The 16,738-nt window shown below is 58.3% G+C and overlaps 2 protein-coding genes across 2 annotated transcripts; both read left to right on the forward strand.

The window, feature by feature from the left end:
• The first annotated feature begins 3,614 nt into the window (after nt 1-3,614).
• Nucleotides 3,615-6,710, forward strand: CRYBA2 (crystallin beta A2). The gene is made up of 4 exons (XM_022568312.2): nt 3,615-3,775; nt 4,536-4,677; nt 5,823-5,965; nt 6,445-6,710. Exons 1-4 carry the CDS (start codon nt 3,615-3,617, stop codon nt 6,590-6,592), a joined length of 594 nt encoding a protein of 197 aa, XP_022424020.1. The 3' UTR covers nt 6,593-6,710.
• Nucleotides 6,711-11,360: 4,650 nt separating this feature from the next.
• Nucleotides 11,361-15,795, forward strand: FEV (FEV transcription factor, ETS family member). The gene is made up of 3 exons (XM_089915905.1): nt 11,361-11,412; nt 12,136-12,228; nt 14,216-15,795. The coding sequence occupies exons 1-3, from the start codon at nt 11,361-11,363 to the stop codon at nt 14,809-14,811; spliced, it is 741 nt and encodes a 246-aa protein (XP_089772031.1). The 3' UTR covers nt 14,812-15,795.
• The last annotated feature ends 943 nt before the right edge of the window (nt 15,796-16,738 follow it).

Consider the following 16,738-nt stretch of genomic DNA (forward strand, 5'->3'; position numbering starts at 1 on the left):
CGGAGGCTGAGGCTGTGGATGTGGAGAAGGAAGGGGTGAGGGTGCTGAGCCGGCAAACAAAGCCACCTGTGCATCCATCCTTCAGGAAGCTCTGAGCACAACTGATCTGGGAAAACAAACAGGACCAGCTGCTGGGGGATGGAAGGGGGGCTGGAGGTGGACCAGCCTGGTAGAGAAAGGAGGCCAGAAGGGGGTCCGTAGTAGAGAAAAGGGACAGGGATCCCGGAGCCCCATTCTAGCACACCTGTAAGGGCTGCCTGACAGCCCCTTCCCCCCAGTGGCTCATTCTTCCCTTTCTTGATGATTATGAGGCCCAGAGCCAGGGAGGGGTCTGGAGGGATGTGGGGAGCCTGAGAGAGTCTAGAGATCTGGGTAACTGGCTATTGGCAGTGTCGGTGGGTGTGCCCATTTCTGAGAGAGCTGGTGAAGACAGGTAGAACTGAAAGCCATGGACTCTCCTGTATTGGCAGTGGGACCTACACACAATTTTCCCGATGAGGGAACTGAGTCAGAGGAGGGGAGAAGCCAGCTAGTGCCACACAGCTACTTAGTGCAGAGCCAAGATCAGAATATAGGACTAGGAGAGGAGCGATGACACACACACACACACACACACACACACACACACACACACACACACACACTCCTCCTGTGGAATACGGTGGTCCCACCAACACGGAAACTGCCCTCCCAGCACTAGCTCCCGAAAACACAGCGTCCACCCTCTGACAGCCACCCCCGCACCCTCGGGACTAGACTGGGTGACCGCGTCACTGACCAGCGCAGACGCACAGCCTGACACACTCGCCACGGGCGCCCCTCCCGACCTCAGACTCAGATCAACTCCCCCTTCCTTTCCCCGCCCCCCGTCCCCAACGCTCCGGCGTTCTACCCAGAGCGGCCCGCGCGCCCCCCCTGGTGGCAGAATCCAGAATTGCTAGATAGAGATGGGGGAGGAAGAGAGAAGGAAGGGAAGAGATTCGGTCCCTCACTTCTCACCGCTGCGATAGCCCTAACTTGTGAAACCGAGACAAACTGCCGGGTCACGAACAGCCCAGGACTGTTTCTTGCCTCCCTCTATAGCTTGTATTTCCCCTTTTGGGGTTTGGGGAAAATTATACCCTATTTGTCCAAACCCCCTCCAGCATAGGGAGTCAGGGGACTGCGCATGGTTCTGACCACATCTGCAGTCAAACCTGGTTGTGGCTGTCCCTGCTCTGACTTAAAACCTCCAAACTGGGCTTTACTCTCTATGTTATAGGGCCTTGTACTTTTGGCATTCACCTTCACACACGTTGTGATCCTTGACAGCAATTACTCACCAGTGAAAAGTGAGACTCAATGGAGACTCTAATTTCCCCCAGTGCCTGTTCAGGGGTGGGGAGGTCTGTGGGATGGGCAAACCGTCACCCCCCACTCTCACTGGAGAATTTCCTCTACACCCCTTCCCCCATGGACATTTGGCCCAACCTGACCACCCTGTTCACTCACTCATTCGAGAAGTTTTATTGAGCACCTACTATGTGTCCAGCACTGTGCTAGGTTGGAGGATAACAACTGAAAATGAGACTGACACAGCCCCTGCCCCTTTAAATGGAGCTTACAGTCTAGTACAAAAGGAAACACTCAGTACAGCCATACACAAAAGATGAAAAAGACAACTTTACAGAGTAATAAATGCTATAAAGAAAATAGGGTGATGTGATGGACAGTAAATACCAGGAACAGCATCATCCAGGTGGTAAAGAGAGGAGCCAGCATGCCAAGATCTTGAGACTAAGATGCTCCAGGTAACAGGAGCAAACAAATGCAAAGGCTCTGAGGCTGGAGTGAGCTTGGCAGTTGGGAGAAACCATAGAAGCCAGCATAACTAGACTTCCGGATTTGGGGCAGCTGCATCTGGCCTGTGAGCCCTTTTAGTCACAGGAGGTTGGGTGGCAAGAGCACTGGCTTTGGAGTCAAAAGGTCTAAATTTTAATCTTGCTCTGACACTAGCTAGCCATGTGGACTTGGAAAAGGCCCTGTACCTCCCAAGCCTCAATTTCCACATCTGTTCACCGAAACTTACCACTTTGGACTGTTGAGTCTAAAAGAGAAGCACTTGGTTCATGGGAACAACAAAATATTAGTTTCCTTCTTACTCACCCCTCCGCTTCTGCTGGAATACGCCCTCCATTAAGGAACACTCACAATTCTGCCAGGAGCCTTTGTGTCTCCTTGACAGCCATGAGGGTTAGGAAATTCTGTTGCAAGTGGTGAGGAAATTTCTCCCTAGAACTTCCCTGGGGCCTCAAGCCTTTCCCCCTAAATTTCTCCCTCCCCACACCCAACCTTCCCTCCTCCCCCGACCTTACAAGGCAGTGGGATCGGGGGTAAGAGCCTAAGTAAGCCTTATAGTCAAAACAGAAACCCAGGTTCACACCTCAACTGGGCCGCTTCTCAGCTGTGACACCTCCCCGACTGCCTTCCGGTACCCTTCTGGGCCGCAGGATCATCTGTGAAATGCAAGGCAATAACACCGCCTGCCTCAGCTGGTCGGTGTTACAATTAGCTGAGATCACGCACGTAAAAGCTCTGAGTAGAGGGTCTGGCCCGAACTAGGCGCTCAATAATCAGCTCCTAGATCTCAGGCTGACGTCGTGGCCGGAGGCCCCAAAACTGGGAGCTCTGTCGGGTGGCTGGAAGCGCCACGGTTCCGGCTGCGCTGAGGTTGAGAGGTTCGGTAGCGAGCCACTCCCTGAACGCTTTGCAAATCCGTGCCTTCCCTTGGGCGTTTTATGTTTCCTGCACTCAGCGCCGCCTTGCGGCGAGTCCTGGTCATCGCCTCTTCTCAGCACCTCCGCGCAAGAAAACATCGGGAGCTCAGCACCGGGTCCGGAGACTCGATCTTGGGAAGAAACGGGCCGCGATGGCCCACCCTCCAGGGAAAAGAGGGCTGAGGGTCGTGAGGAAAGTCTCTTATGGGGAGCCTTGTCTACTTCCTCCCTAGCGTCGCCCCAAAGAGAGGCCTCGACCTCTAAAGAAAAGGAGTTTAGACGCTGGGAAGAACTTCCACATCTCGAGCCAGGAAAGCGCGGTTTTAGCGGGGTGGCCACCGGGTGGCCTGGTACCTCTATCCCTGAAGGTCTCGGCCTGGCTCAGGCCCCCCAAAAAGAAAAAGCGGAGTCAGCCTCGGCTGTGGCGAGCGCCGGACATGTGTCTCAGCACTTTCTATTGTAATCCCCGAGGGCTGCGGCCAGGTCAGCGGTTGCGGGAGAGGCCGCGGCTGCCACGGGGACACCAGAGCTGACCGCAGCTTGCCCGCTGACTCAGCTCCCCCCCCACCGCAGCGGGAGAGGGTGCGGAGAGGGGGCGAGGCCTAGTATAAAGCCCCGCACGCCCGCCCAGCTCGCGCGCAGCCTCTCCGCTTCCGTCAGTACCGCGCTCACCCACCCGGTGAATACTCGGTGCTGGGGCGCGGTCTCTTCGGGCCGGGGAGGAAGAGATGGGGAAAAGCCGCTAGCGGCCAGGGTCCAGCCCGCGGTCCTTCACCTCCCATCGGGGTTGGGCGGGGTTGGGCGGGGAATGGGCTCTCGAGACGCTGAGCGCTCGGTCCCGTCCCTGTCTGCAGCGGCATGAGCAGCGCCCCCGCGCAGGGCCCAGCGCCCGCCAGCCTCACGCTTTGGGATGAGGAGGACTTCCAGGGCCGCCGCAGCCGGCTGCTGAGCGACTGCACCAACATCGGCGAGCGCGTAGGCCTGCGCCGGGTGCGCTCGGTCAAGGTGGAAAATGGCGCGTGAGTGATGCCCCGGCGCGGTTGGGCTGGGTTGGGGGGCGCCAGGCTCCCCTGGCGCAAGCTGCGAGACGGGATCCTCGGCTCCCAGTCCTCCATTCCCCAGACCGTATGTAAGCCCTGGCTGAGAGAGACCCAGCAACGTGGAACATATCTAGCCGTCCTCAAAACTCCCCACCTGCCCCAAAACAAATCATGAGACAGATTGTATCCTCGTGTGAGCTAAAGGGATAAAGGCGAGAAGCGACCCTTTGCGGGACTCCGTGGGGCCAGCCTGAACCCTGAAGGGGTTCCCAGTGTAATTCTGTCCCTTCCAAAGTTAGATGGCCCTAAGCTTCGTTTAGCAAAAGAAGCCAAATCCCTTCCGCTCGCCCCACCCCGGTCTCCTAGAGACTGGGGCCCTCAAGAAAGCTGAGGCCCCTGAGCTATTGCAGTTTGCTACCGCAGGTTAGGGGGGTTCCTACACCTACCTTTGCAGGGGCCAAAATCCTTGCGGTAGGAGTGCTTGGTCGGGTGATCTTCGAGGACTGGAAAATTCCTTGCAGCCTGGGGGCCCTGAGCTGGAAGCCTGGACCCCTCAAACCCCAGATAGCAGCCGGTTTAGGGTCTTTAGCCTCTAGAGGGGCTGGGTTGCCTTGTGATGGGTGTGTTAAGGGAAAGGCCTTGGGTGGAGACAAAGATCGGTTCTGTAAAAGCAAGGGGGAGGGGGAGGAATGAATGAGGCTGGGGCAGATGCCTCGCAGCTTCCATTATCTTTCCCCAGTTGGGTGGCCTTCGAGTACCCCGACTTCCAGGGACAGCAGTTCATTCTGGAGAAAGGCGACTATCCTCGCTGGAGTGCCTGGAGCGGCAGTGGCGGCCACCACAGCGACCAGCTGCTGTCCTTCCGGCCAGTGCTCTGCGCGGTGAGCACAGCCCTCCCCCTCCTCCTCTGCATCCTAGCTCCTAGCTCCAGGCCCTGGCCCCACCACAGTACCTGGAAAGACTGTCCACTCACTGTACGGGGGGTGTAAACACAACTCCTAGATGGGTAGGAGTGGCATTACTTCCCAGAACCAGAGAGGTCTCAGAAATTTTGGAACGTGGGCCTAAGCCAAGCATCGGAAATCAGCACCACGGACAGCCCCGAGACCGTGCCAGTCTTGAGTCCCGTTCCTCACACCCAGTCGTCCACAGGTCCGCACATGTCAGCGAGCGCTTCTGTTGTCACACAGCACTGTGAGGTGGGGTGACTGCTCTTAACCTCATACATAGGTGTGGAAATGGGGCTCAGAGGGCAAAGTGATTTGACCCTGGTCACAAAGGTTAACATGAGAATAGAACTCAATCAGGGATCAAGCCTGAGAAGGGGTTAGTCTCTGTGTGTGTGTTTGGGGGGAAGGGGTTGGTAATGAATCAAATACACTGGAGGGGAGGATCTCACTTCCCATTTCTGCCGATTTATCTACCCTACTGGTGAGGCCTGGGGCTGTGTGGTGGAGGACAGAAAGCAGGTGCTGACTTAGCCCAGTTTCTCCATCCCAGGAGACCAAGGAGCCCTGCAGGGGGAAGGCCCTGGGACAATGGGAGCCCAGACTCAACAAACACTGATGCCCCGGCCTGTACGTTCCGACTTTTCTCTCCACCCTTCTCTGAGTCCTACCCTATGAGAGGCTATGCCCAGGCTGCGGGGCAGGGGATTGATAGTCAATGCTTCCTTAGGGAAACTGTCTTGCTTAGTGGACCAGATTTCCCTCAGGACCTCTGATTTTCCTCCTGCAAAACATGTATATGTCAAAAGATGCTCTCTACCCCTGATGTGGAAGTGTCTCTGGGAACACCCCCCTCAGTCTCACCACCTCAATCCAAAGCCATAGAAGGGACCAGGCTGGGGACCTCTGAGCATCCCAGCTTCCCAGACTGATATGGAGCTGATGGAGTGAACTCTGGGTGTGTTTACTGACCCTGTGTCATTACAGCTTATGCTGGGCAGAGTGTTGGGGAAGTCGGGCTGAGAATGTATCCTCTTTGGAGGGCCTGACCTGTCCACCCCTACTTTCTTGTGCCTCAGAACCACAGTGACAGCCGTGTGACACTTTTTGAGGGGGAAAACTTCCAGGGCTGCAAGTTTGAACTCAATGATGACTACCCATCCCTGCCTTCCATGGGCTGGGCCAGCAAGGATGTGGGTTCCCTCAAAGTCAGCTCTGGAGCGTGAGTCCTGGGACTGGAACAGGGAAGAAGAGCAGGAAGGAGGGTGGGGACCAGGGAGGAGGGTGGGGAAAAGTGATGGGGGTGCTAAGAGACACAGTTAAGAGAGACATTGGGGGCTAGGGGACAGGGGGAGTGAGGTTATGGGAGACTGAGAGGCAAGGGGAAGTGAGATGATGGAGACAGACTGGAAGGGATGGGGCAGGTAATAGGAGAATGAGTCAGGGGGGCAACGTGGGGTAGAGGAAGGGATTGAAAACATGGGTGAGGGGGCAATGGAGGGTGGGAATAGGAGACAAGATGAAGAAGGTGTTAGGAAGACCTGGAGCAGTGAACAGGGCAGGGAGAGATCCATGTAGGGAAAACAGAAGCCATAGTTTTGGAGCTGGGGATTCGGAGCTGAGAAAGGAGGACCAGCCGTGGAGGACATGGGGGGGTGGGGGCAGAGCCTACTTACCACCCCTGTGCCTTCACTGGCCTAGGTGGGTGGCCTACCAGTACCCAGGCTACCGGGGCTACCAGTATGTATTGGAGCAGGACCGCCACAGCGGGGAGTTCCGTAACTACAGTGAATTCGGCACGCAGGCCCACACTGGGCAGCTGCAGTCCATTCGGAGAGTCCAGCACTAGGCTCCACAGCCCCGGCGCCTCCCATGAGGACCCTCAATAAAGGCTCCTGAACCTGCCTGCCCCTCTTGCCTCCTTTTTGGTGTCTTGCTTTGCAATCTCCATCCTTATCCTTCTGAGGGTCCTCCTCTGCCAGCCCTCCCCTCCCGTCTGGCTCCAGGACCCTGACTATGGAGCACACACTGGTTTAGGATGTATGTGGCTGATGGGTCTAAGATGAAAATGCTGGTAAGAATCCTGGGGATCCTGTTAAATGCAACCAGCCCCACACCTCTCCTTGGCAAAGGCCTCTCAGCTTGGACCAGGGGTACCGCTAGCCCAGATAGTTCCTTTGCCATCCTCTGGTTTGGGCGCACATAGCTCCACGGCAGGGCTCATAGCTGAATTCCAACCTTCACACACCCCCTGGGCCAGGCACCAGCATTCGGGGCAGGACCTCCTTAGCTCTGTGCAGCAGCCTTGCTGGGCTCCTCTCTGACCCCCACCCCTACCTTTTCGAGCCTCTATCTTCACCCTGGCTCCCTATCCAGCCTAAGGGAAACTTGCACCCATTTCCCAGCTTTGTAGAATCTCCGCCTTATAGAGGAGCAAGGGTGTGAGAGGGGTAATTACTGGGAGGTCCCACTGCCTCCTAGAGGAGATGTGCTCTCTCTGAGCCAAGCCCTAGACCCTTTGAATAACAATCCCTCGTGGTATTGAGCTCCAGCATTTATTGTACAAAGCATTTGCGTACCTTGCCTCTCAGCTGTCTCCAAAACTCCCTCTTCATTCTTCCTCTTCCTCCCCACTCTTCAGAGGACTAGTGAGCTGGAGAGGCCACCCCTGAGCCACTGACCACAGTGAGCCTGGGTTCTGGGGCAGGTGGTAGAAGCCCACAGCCATGGTGGGGTTGAATGTGGCAGCAGCCATCAGAGTCCGTGGCACCAATGTGGCTTCTTTCCAGCTCCCTCTTTGGCTCAGTTTATGATAATCTCACCCACGTAGGCAGGGCCTTCAAGGTCCTTGGGAGGCCCTTCATCCTGTCTCTCAGGGATGCTTGAGTTTACAAGCCCCTGGTGGACCAATCCATGGGGAGGAGTGGGCCAGATCATTGCCCCAGCCCAGGGGAGTCAAAGCGATGTTGGAGAAAAGTCAGATTTGGACCTGGGCATTTCCCAGGGGCCCAGCTGTGTACAGTCAGGCATCTGCTGCCTTGGGAAGAGTCCCGGGCGAGAGGTCGGACCACCCGGGACCCAGTCACATAGCATCCCCCAGCCTCAATTCCCTCACCTATACACTGGGGCTAATGAGTCCTGCCTTGTCTCTCTCACAGGGTTGTTGTGAGGATTCAAGGAGAACTGCCTGAAAATGCTTGTGGTTCAGAAAAGAACTAGGGCACTTACCATAGGACCTCCCTTCCCTGCCTCTCCCCATGGATCTCAGGGTTGGGTCAGGGGACCAAGGACAGAGTTCTAGGTGGGGTATGAATTCTGCTTCATACCTAGATGGGTTCTGAAGTCCATCGCCCCTGTCACATTTGATCCTCCTAATAGCTTCCATTCTTCATCCATTTCACCAATGAAGAAACTGCAGCTCCTCTGAGAGGGAGAAGCCTTGATGAGGTCATCCACATAATTGGTGACAAAGCCAGGACCTGAACACAGGGCTCCAGACCCCAAATCCAGGCTGTTAACCGGAGGCTGACCTGAGCTGTGGCCAAAAGCCTCAGGCCTCAGCAGAGCCCCAAACGTTTGTGGGCTCCAGAGGAGCCTGGGGTTCCTGTGTGGTCACAGGCTCCTAACTGTCCCCTTGGGGGCATGATAATAGTAACAACAGCTAAATATATGCAGCTTTGTCTGAGCACTCAGCGTGTGTTATATAAGCCTAATAATTCTGTATGGTTGGTACTATAATCCCCATTTTACAGATGAAGAGACTAAGGTACAGAGGTTATGTAACTTCTCCAAAAGCCACGCAACTAAGAAATGAGGGATCTGGAGTTGAGCCCAGACCCAGACAAACTGGCCTCAGAGCCCAGCAGCCCATCTCTGCACTGCCTGTATTGGGGGCAGGCAGTGGGCATAGGGAGATCTGGTATCTACCATCAGCTGAGCTGCCCTCCCTCCAGGAATGTCCATGGTTACTAGAACCACCCAGCAAGATGCTTTCAGGAACGGGCAGTGTGACCCTGCCAGGGTACGCCCTGTCTCTACAGGTGTCCCCACCTGTACAATGAAGGAGTTGGGGGAGCTAATATTTGTTGCAGCCTTTGCCAGCATGGACCTTCTAGGTTTTCTTAGACCCACGGGTCCAACTCTGCTCCCAACATTAGCAAATAAGGAGGGGGTGCGCAGAGGCCAGGCTGGGCCTGAGTGTTTTCACCTTCCTACCATCCCTCTATTCTGGGCAGGCTGATGGTCTGCAGAACACGGGGGGGCTCACACCCAGCCAGGTGGGAGGATGATGGCAGGGAAGCTGCCTGGATTTGCTCATTGGCTGCACTCAGCCAAAGGCCAAAGGGCACAGAGGAGGTCATATCCTTTCCATTGGTGCAGCCAAGACCCAGGTACAGTAGGGGTATGCCCCTCACTCCCTCACAAACTCTTCGCAGAGCCCACCTACCCCTCAGTCCCTGAGTCCTCAGTGAGGTGGGGGTGGGGGCAGAGCCTGAGCTGTTGATCCTTCATCAGCTCGGAGCTGGGATGTCCAGATAGATGCCCACTCTAAGCGCCTCTCCCTTCTGCCTCTGCCTTCCACTCAGAGCATTAGTGCTGAAACTTGCTGCCTCCCCATTCTTGCAACTCTGGCCTCCTGTTCCTCATTTTCTATCAGGGGAAGTGACAAGAAAGCATGAAGGAGAGGGAGTGAGACCTCGGCCGGACCCTCAAGACCCTCTGCTCCCTCAAAGCCCTGAGTTTTGTTCCTAGGGAGCATCCCAACCTCTCATCTTTCCCCCACCAGATTCCACCTGCACATCCTGAAGCCTCCACCCCTGTCCCTTTAGGATCCTCTAGGGTCCTGGGATTTCCCCCCCCCCCATTTTCCCCTAGACTCACCTCCCACTCAACTCCTCCTTGGTTCCTTCTGATTTTTGTACCCTCCACCAGCAAGGAGGAACACCCCAGGAGTTAACAGCAAGTGAAGAATGCAAGAGGCCCCACAGAAACCCCTCCCCCAGCTGGACTTCCCAGCCATCCTCAGTCAGGCAACCCAGGACCAGGGATCCTGCAGAAAACCTGCCCACTTCCATCCAAGTGCCCTGAAGTCCCAGGCCTCCTCACCTCCTGAAGTCAAGCAGTGGGAGAGAAAGGCCTTGAGATTATCAATTCTGACCAGAGTCACCGGGTGCTGCATGGCTGCAGGTGGGCTCCTGTCTCAGAGACTCATCTTCAGCCAGCATCCCTCCTTAGTGTGCCCCTCCAGAGCCAGGAAGCCCCACAGGTACCCAGAGACTCAAGGCCACCTGGGAACCACATCAGCTTTGCTAATACCCACCTTTGCCCCTTTCTCGGAGTGTATTTACTTCTACTCCCTCTGGGTTGGGGGACCTTGTACGGCGCACCTGTTTTAACTCCTCTACTCCTGCTAGAGCAAGGTGCCAACTGCAGCCTAGTTCTGGGATAATCAGGATGGGAATAGTTGTGAGGGTAGATGGTAAGCTGGGATGACAAGGGATGGGGAAAGATAGAAGAGAAATGGTTGAGGGGGATGGAAGGGGGATCACGAGTCACCCATTTGCCATAAATTGGTGAGAACAAACGAATGAGAAAAGGAAGGGAAAGAGAGAGATGGGATGGAGAGGTAGAGAGGAGACAGAAGGGAGATGGGAGGAGGAGGGACTAGATGGAAGAAGAAGGAGAGACCTAGAAAGGGGGAGGAAGGACAAGCCACTAAAAGTTGTGAGGGAGACACCCCAGCGCTGGCCCAGAGGCCTGGGAGCCCCGGAAAGGCAGGAAACCGGGGAAAACAAGAGGGAGACAGGGAAGGAGATCGGGTCTCCAGGGAAGAGCAGAGAGTGGGAGAGGAGAGGAGGGAGGAGTAGCGGGGATGGAGGAAGCGGGGTAGATAAAGGGAGCAACGGCTGCCGACCCGGAGCGCAGCGACTGGAGAGAGGGAGGGAAGCGGAAATTTAAAAGTGAAGATGCAGATAACGCAGCCTGGAGACGGGAACCCGGGTGGGGGTGGGGTGGGGAGAGGGGAGGAGAGTGGAGCGGTGAGGTGTGTGGGGGGGATGGGTGAGAAGGAGGGAGCCCCCCACCCCGTTGTGGCCCCGGGGGTCCGAGGTGGGGCCGGGTACCCCGCCCCAATCCTGTTTGCTCAGAGTCAGGGAGGCGGAAAAGAAATGGGCTCCTGACCCCTGCCAGAGCGCGAGGCCCAGACCCATCCCCCGCGCGTCTCCCGGGTTGCGAGGTGCGGGGGGCTGCCGGGTGCGCTTGGCTGCCGCGCGGCAAGTCGGAGACTTTATTGCGATGGGGCGATAAGAGGGGCGGGGGCGGGGTCCGGGGGGCCGAGGCTGCAGCTCTTTAATTAAAACGGAAATTGCGGCCCCTGCCCGCGCGGGGGCCCGGAGGGTTCCGAGCAGCCTGGTAGCTGGGAGCATCGCTCCAGGACCCCTCCATCCCCCGCCACACCCGGGCAGCCCCCTCCCGCCAGGCCTTGCTGGACCCAGCTCCTTCTCCCTGTCACCCGCTGTCGCCTCGGGCGGGGATCGGTGCCCCGGAGCGCAAAGCCTGACGCGATCCCCCTCTCCCACCCCCCACCCCCACCTCCCACCGCCCAGGCCCTGGCGGCGATGAGACAGAGCGGCGCCTCCCAGCCCCTGCTGATCAACATGTACCTGCCAGGTACCAGGGACCAGCCGGGGGCTGGAGGCACCAGGACCCGGGGCGGGACGTCTGGGCTGGGGCTTGGAAAGGGGATACTGCGGTCCAAGGGAAGGGGGCGCGGTCCAGAGAATCGGATCTCTGGAAGAACTGAGCAGTCTAGGGCGCTGGGAGACCTTAAAGGCAGATGGAGCGCTTTGGGGTTTTAGTGTGAGATTTAAAGGACCTGAAGTGAGCAGATTGGGAGCCTGGGAAGCCAAGAGCGCCAGCTCAGCGGCTGAAAGAGCCTGGCAGGGGGAGCAGAGGTCTACAGTGTGGCAGGGGACTCAGCGCGCGTGCAGTGTTGGGAGGTTGTGGTCAGCCGGGAGTCTCCCGTGCACCCTCGTGGCCCCTCACCTCCGTGCTCCGAGCGTTCCCACCAGCCCAGCTTTCCAGGCGCCCTCTCCTCTCCGGTGGGCTCTGCGCGCTCCGGCTCGCTGGCGCAAACCCCGCTCGGCTTTATAAGGCTCCCGCCGGCCCGTTCAGAAAGCGGATTTCCTTTTTCCTGGACGCGTTTCCTGACTTGGGCGTTATGGAGGGGCTCCGCGCGGCGCGCGCCCGGGCCAGGCTCCGGGAGGAGGAGCCGGACGGATCGGGACCCCAGCCTCGCGCCGGGGAGCCAAGGCACCTCCTGTTCCCTCTTGAGCCTTGGCCTGGGGCCCTTTCGGACAAGTCGGCAACCTCCGCCTCGATCCGCCTGATTGTTTTCTCCTGCTGCCACAGATCCCGTCGGAGACGGTCTCTTCAAGGAAGGAAAGAGCCCGGGGTGGGGGCCGCTGAGCCCCGCGGTACAAAAAGGTGAGCTGGCCGGCGGGGTGGACGGGCGGAGGCGAAGACAGTGGATCGGGTCCGGGGTACCCACCACATACGGACAGGCGCCACTGCCACCTGAACAGAGGGTGGGAGAGATATGCAATGCTGGGCTTTGGGAAGCAGAGGGTCGGGGCATGATTGTGGGGAGGCTCGGGGTGGGGGGAACATTCATTTGGCCTTTGGCTCCTGCACCTTCTGAGACCCAGGGTTGAACTCGATGGCCAGGGCAGAAGAAGATCCTGCCCCCACCCCCTTTTCAGCTGGGAATGTTTTTCCTGCTGTGGGGCTGGGGCTGAGGTGCTTGGTGTCATTTCCCTACTGGCAGCGGGAGCCCAAGGCATCGGCACCGCCCAGCAAGGTGACCCGGAGAATTATTCCCTGGCCACTCCAGGCCGACTCACCATTAGCACCAGGGCCAGCACCCACCTGCCCCACTGGCCCATGCCAGGCTCTGTGAGCCAAGTGCTCTGGGCCGTTGCAGTTGATTCCCAGGTTGGCCACCCACTCTCTGCTGGTGGCTAAATTATCCTCGGTTTTGCCATGTTGGCAGCCGAACCTGGCCGGCCTTCCAGGCCAAGCCTCCCCACAGGTCCCCACCCAGTCGGTACCCTAGATCTCACCAAGTTACCGTAACCAGAAAAACAAGGTTGGCAACTGCTTTATCCAAAAGGGAACACAACACCCAACAGGAATGAGCTTCCAAGCCTCTACGCCCCTCAGTACCAGATGCACATTTTAACCCAAATCTTCCCTTGCTTCTGACCCTAAAATTCAACACTCCTGACCTGGAGCCAGGCAGCTCCTCACCGGGCTGGTGTGGAGGGACTTGGATCAAAATGATGTTGGAGGGCAGCATCTGGGTCCTGAGCGAGTTGTTGAAAAAAGAAGAGTTTCAGCAGGCTCAATTTAAAACAATCAGACAGTTTCGAGGAAAATCCTTTATTCTGAAAGAGTGTGGGGGGGGGGAGGGCGGGTAATGCTATCAAGATTTTTCTCCAACTGTCTGATTGAGGCTCCAAGACAGAGAAGCAGGAGTTCTCTCTCACTACCCACTTACCCAGGAAAGCCTCCTGGCCATTTTTAGCAACTCCCCAAATCCAGACGGGGCAGAAGAGTCTGGAGATTAGCCAAAGATGGGAGGAGGAAGGGAGCCAAGCAGAGAGGCTTCCCGGTCTCCTCTCCTCTTCTCAGAGCGGCGCATCACGCCCCCAGGGAACTACGACACCTTGGTACCCTGGGAATCCCGCCTGTTTCGAAAAAAGAGGCCGAACCGGAGTAGCCCCAGCACCAGACGCCGGCAAGGGTGGGGAGACTTCAGAGGCTGCCATTCCTCTCACCCTTAGGGAGCCACTGTGCCCATTCTTGTCTGATATGGTACCTCGAGGAAGCCAGCCACCGCCTCGTCTCCACCTCGGGCAGGGGGTCCAACTGTATGCCTTGTCCGGTGGCTGGGGTGATCCTGCTGCAGGCCTGCTTCTTCCCTCTGGATCTCTGGACGTGGTCCAGCTGGGATGTGGCAGTCTAACCACCTATGTAGGCTACCCTGTGCGGTTGTGCAGGCTCTGCACCGAGTAAGAGCACTAAGCCGAAGGGCTGATATCCCACCTTTGCTCACCTCCGAGAGCCCTGTGCCTTGGAGCGCCTCTACCTCTATACAGAGGAGGTGATGCTTCCCTTTCTCACCCCAATTCTCATAAAGCTGTGCGCCCGCGGGGTTGCGTCCTCCTTAGTGGGAAACTCGTTTCCATTGTGCAAAAGCGCGGTACTGGCTAGGGACGGCTTTGCTGATCAGCCCCTCCCTGGCCAGCCGCTCCAGCTGTGCCCAGTTACACAGCTGGACGTGCCCTTTTCCTCCCTGATATCGGTCCCCACCCCCGACTCGGCGGGGAGGGAGGTCGTCTCCCACCTCACCTCTTCCCCGCCGCTAGCCTCCCTCATCCCGCCGGTGGCTGACTGCCCCGCTTCCCCACAGGCAGCGGCCAGATCCAGCTGTGGCAGTTTCTGCTGGAGCTGCTGGCTGACCGCGCGAACGCCGGCTGCATCGCGTGGGAGGGTGGCCACGGCGAGTTCAAGCTCACGGACCCAGACGAGGTGGCGCGGCGCTGGGGCGAGCGCAAGAGCAAGCCCAACATGAACTACGACAAGCTGAGCCGCGCGCTGCGCTACTACTACGACAAGAACATCATGAGCAAGGTGCACGGCAAGCGCTACGCCTACCGCTTCGACTTCCAGGGCCTGGCGCAGGCCTGCCAGCCGCCCCCCGCGCACGCTCACGCCGCCGCCGCCGCCGCCGCCGCCGCCGCGGCCGCCGCGGCCCAGGAAGGCGCGCTCTACAAGCTGCAGCCCAGCCTGGCCCCACTGCCCTTCCCCGGCCTCTCCAAACTCAACCTCATGGCCGCCTCGGCCGGCGTCGCGCCCGCCGGCTTCTCCTACTGGCCGGGTCCGGGTCCCGCCGCCGCCGCCGCCGCCGCCACCGCCGCGCTCTACCCCAGCCCCGGGTTGCAGCCCCCGTCCGGGCCCTTCGGCGCGGTGGCCGCCGCCTCGCACCTGGGGGGCCATTACCACTAGACGGGGCGGCCTGATGCCCCGTGGCCTCTCCCAGACGCCCAGAGCCTCGCTCAATCCCATCCACGTCCCGGAGAGGGGCCGGCGCCTCCGCCGCCGTTCCTTCAACCTCAGATTTTACTCCGCCCGCTGCACCCCCCCGGGGGAAGGGGCCTGTAGTCGCCTCAATCTTCCTTTAACACCGGATTTGCCCCCCCCCCGCCTCATCCCGCAACCCCCGAGGGAGGGTGACTGTGCCTGCATTTCCTCTAACCTTCTTCTAGACCTCAGATCCCTGAAAGGGGTTCTCGGGTCTCCCCTGATTTTTCCTCCCCTCCATCTGTACTTCCCTCTGGCTCCTGGAAGCCCCTCAATTGTGACCCCTCTCTTATTCCAAATTTTCTCTCTCTCTCTCTCTTTTTTTTTGTCCCCCACGGAGCTGCCCCAATTCCAGTATGGCCGAGGCCCAGCAGAGTCCACCTTCTCCTCCCCTGGCACCTCAGTGGGCTTGGTAAGGGCCGCGTCTCCCTTGACACTTCTAGGTAGCTTCCGGGCCCCCTTCCCCCCGCCCCCAACTTCCCACAGGACTGCCTTGTGTTTCTATTCCCTTCCAGACCTATTAAAGCTCCCAAGCTCCCCACTGCCTCTTCTCTCTGTTCTTAGCTGCACCAAAACCTTGGCGGGGGCTGGGCGTGGGGGTGGTGGTGGAAAAGGTAGTGAGACGCCCAGCTCAGGCCTGAGCAGAAAGGCCTGCCAAGGGAAAGCTCGAGAGAATGACGGCAGGCAGCCTTGGGTGCTACTGGAGGGGAGCGCGGAGCCTCTAGTGCATGGGCTCCTGCTGCAGCGCCCCTCCTACCTGGCAGTCGAGCCCAGCCTGCCTCATCCGGCCTTCCACTTGCCCCTTCCCCCTACCCCATCCCAACTTCCCTCCCAACGCGCAGCGGCATGCCACCTTCCCACCCATCCTTACGCAAGTTCCTCACCTCCTCCCAACCTCCACCCCGCCTTGTCTCATCTTCACACCATCTCAATCTTTCCTCAGTCCCTCCATTTCATCCCCTTCCCCACCTCTCCTCTCCTCCCCATCAAACCTTCACTCAGACTTTCTCTCTCACTCCCACTCACAAACGCTCCCCTCCCCCGTCCCCCTATCTCCAGCACTATCTTTTCTCTGGATCTGCCTCCTCGTTTTCAGGAGGAGGGAATCTCCCCTTCTGCGCCTGCCCCTCCCCTCCGGGCTTGCGGCTGCAGCCTCCTTCTCGAGGGTGGCGCGCGCCCTCTGCTGGTCTCAGGAGGGTAAGCCAGGGCCAGGTTTTGCAGCTAAACTGAGAACCCGACACTTCAGGCCAAACTTGGCTTTCAGAGAGGAGGGCGAAAGGGGGGGAACCCTAGCCCTGCACCCCAGGTCCGACCTCGAGAAGTCTGGGAAGTGGGTCAAGTGGGTCATCCTCCTGGCAGGGCCATTTTCCTCACCACCTGAGGCCGTTTGAATACTGTGCCCACCGGGGGCCATGGCTCTTATGCTTTCTCCACGCCTTTTACAAAACCTGTTGGCAGGAAAACTGCCTTGAGCGCGTTCCTTTAGGCGGAAACAACACGGGGGAGGTACCTGAAGTGATAGCCAGAACTTTGAGCTGCACACCAAGGCAAGCCCATTGCTCCCCCTTCTCCATGGTCCTAGTGTGTCTTTCCCAGGAGCCATATCTCTTCCTGGACCAAAGGTTCCTCGCTAGTTGGTGGGAGAGTGCCTGGGTTCCCACAAGGCAGTTGAGATTTCCCTGTGCCCCATGGGCTGGAAGGGAAAATGCAGGGGGAAGGCAGGAGAACTAAGTGCAGGGAGGGTCTGAATGCCCCTTCCCAAAGGGAATGAAATCATCGAGGTCCACCTAGGGGAAGAGTCTTTACTTCTTTTCATTTCATCTTCACTTTATTTTTTTCTGGTTTTCCAAAT

The sequence above is a fragment of the Delphinapterus leucas genome, chromosome 8, assembly GCF_059928025.1.
Source record: "Delphinapterus leucas isolate spDelLeu-1000000601 "Yukka" chromosome 8, BTC_Dleu_Yukka2, whole genome shotgun sequence".
Classification (NCBI taxonomy): Eukaryota; Metazoa; Chordata; class Mammalia; order Artiodactyla; family Monodontidae; genus Delphinapterus; species Delphinapterus leucas.